At 53.7% G+C, this 2477-nt stretch overlaps 1 protein-coding gene across 1 annotated transcript in view; it reads right to left on the minus strand.

The window, feature by feature from the left end:
- Positions 1-339: 339 nt before the first annotated feature.
- The window catches only part of CAMKK2 (calcium/calmodulin-dependent protein kinase kinase 2, beta), a gene marked incomplete at its 5' end in the record, with an annotated part of 7881 nt that continues 5743 nt past the window's right edge, over positions 340-2477 (minus strand). Inside the window, 2 exon segments of the mRNA XM_010144741.1 lie at positions 340-412; positions 783-883. Of these exon segments, the coding sequence (XP_010143043.1) occupies positions 340-412; positions 783-883 (174 nt within the window).

Genomic DNA, 2477 nt, shown 5'->3' on the forward strand with positions numbered 1-2477 from the left:
TGTTTTTTTTTTTTTTTTTTTTTTTGGTCTGCGTTGGGGTTTGTTTTTTTTTTTTTTTTGCAAAACACTGCTGCTCCACAGCTCACCTCTCCGCTATCAGCCAGCGCCATTCCCACAAGAAGTCAGCGGTCCAAGCGATCGGAGATGTTCAATGTTTACGACAAGCAGTGGGATGTCTTATAACATGCTGCTCTGTAAGCTCTACATCAGCGTTATACTGAAACAGCGCCGTGCCATGCTGTGTTTGGGGGCGGCTCTGTTACTGTCGCTCATCCTCAGCCCCACACTTTAGTACCGTGCCCCAGACCGAGTTGCTCAACAGAACCATCAAGTCGATGTTCACGAAAGAAGCTCCTCCTCTCCCACGTTGGGCAAGTCGTTGCATTTCAGGTTATCTTCACTGCCTTGTTTCCTGCTTTAAAAGGAAATAAAGCAGGTGCTGAGTGACTCGGAAAAAGGCAAAGCAGATGAGGAGACACCAGCATCTGCCCCCTCCTCACCAGGGGACCTTCAGCACGTGTCTTCTCCCCTCAGCTCCCCTGTAACCGGCTGCTCATGCCATAAAAAGACGCTTTTCAGCCCACTGGCAGGGAAGGATATGCCATGTCACCAAAACCATCCCACACAGCGGTTATGGGTCAGACAGGGTATGTGAATGCCCCAGCCACGGCCCCATATGGAAGATTCAAAGCCCAGCTCCTCAAATCCTCCTCCTGTGCTCCGCAGTGATTTCCAGAGCATTAAGACAAGCTGCGAACACCGTTCCAGGTTAAGGCGATGGCACTTACAGGTTCCCGGAGGCAGACAACGACCGCTCCTCCCTCTTGCTCCCCTCGAAGGGGTTCCCAAACGATCGCTTCCGGATCATCGTTTTAACCAAGATCTGCAAGACCAGAGCGGAGGCTGTCAGGGCCACCTCCACTCAAGAGCAACAGCAACAGCCAACCCCCATGCCCAAGTCGTTAAGAAAACTAGTGAAAACAAGTCAAAGTTGTCTTTTGAAAAAACCAAACGGAAGGAAGCATGTTTACAAATCTCCAGCTGCTAATACAGGGGCTGCGTCCTGCTCTGAAACCCACGGCGCAGCAGCTGAGCCCACAGGTGAGAGCTGCACGAGGAGCCAGAGGCTGGAAAGGAGAGCAAAGTCGCGTCTGGGAAGGGTTTCTCCCCTCAGAAGCAGGTTTTACTGATTGCTGCATCTAGCACCTTCGAATTCCCAGTTCCCCACGATTACCTTGGCAGAAGAACTCACTGGAAAAGGGGAGGAGGAAGAAGGAACCAGCACAACCAGGACCAAAACCAAGCTGGAAAATCAGCTGTTTGTCTGGCTTTGGCTACAAAGCACAAAGTTTCCCAGTGTCAGCCACCACCGGGAGGCTGCTGGGAACACGGCGAGTGTCGGGGCTCTTCCCAGGCATCCCCCGAGTTATTTTGCGGGTGGGAGCAGAGAACACTGTGAGCAGCACGGGTCATGTACGACCCACTCTGGGGGCCTCTGGCTTCATTTGATGTTGCTTCTCGTTCCTCCCTGGCTCATTCATCTGCTCCCCACAGTGCACCGAGAGCCCTGGCAGGTCTGAAACGCTCACACCAGCACAGTCCTGCGGGGGAAGGCATTTTCTGCAAGAGCAGAAGCCGCGTGAATCCCACGCTGGAGCGTTAATGCCTGCAGTTGGGTGCACAAAGATGAGGCACCAGAGGGTAATTCTGAAGAACAAATGCAAATGGGAAAATACAAGCTCTGCCTGGAGGCAACGCGTTATTTAAGAGGCAGGAGCCGCGGTAAAAGCTCCTTTGCCCCGAGCTGTGCTCAACACACTTGGATTTTCAGCGGGGCTGGGAGCATGGAGCCATCCTCCGCTGCGCTGCAGCAAGTCCCCAGCAAACAGGAGAAAGAGGGGAAAACCCTCATCCCTGGTGACCTCCTCAGAGTCAGAGCTGCTTTTTCAGCCTGAGCAGCGCCGGGCACATTTGCATATTAACGTGTCTGCAGTCAAGGAGGCTTCTGCAGGGTACCGAACGGGCGAGAGCTGCAGACATGGAGCCAGATGTGGGCACAGCCGTGAGATGGAAAAGGGGCTTCAAAGGGAGACCTGCACTTCTAAAAATCTCAGCCTGGGTGTCTACAGGCGGGTAACGCCGTGCCAGGGAACTGCGACCAGTCGCCTGCTGTTTCTCCCAGTGTAAGGGCTAGCGGGCACCCACAGAAATCACTAGGTTCAAAACCCACAAGGATTTCACCTTCCACACAGGGCAGGGTTACACTGAGGTTCACACCACTACAGAGGGCTGTGGAGAATAAAAATATGAGCTTGAAGAGAGATGAGATTAATTCAACCAAAAATAGCTCCAGGCGGGGGCTGGCACATGCCGTGGCCCAGATAAAATCTCCATCCCTGGAAGCTCCCACAGCCCAACGGGCAGAGCGGGGCAGAGGCTCCTTGTGCCTGGCTAAAACAGCCACTGCCAGCCGCGGG

The sequence above is a fragment of the Buceros rhinoceros genome, unplaced genomic scaffold (assembly GCF_000710305.1).
Source record: "Buceros rhinoceros silvestris isolate BGI_N320 unplaced genomic scaffold, ASM71030v1 scaffold34571, whole genome shotgun sequence".
Classification (NCBI taxonomy): Eukaryota; Metazoa; Chordata; class Aves; order Bucerotiformes; family Bucerotidae; genus Buceros; species Buceros rhinoceros.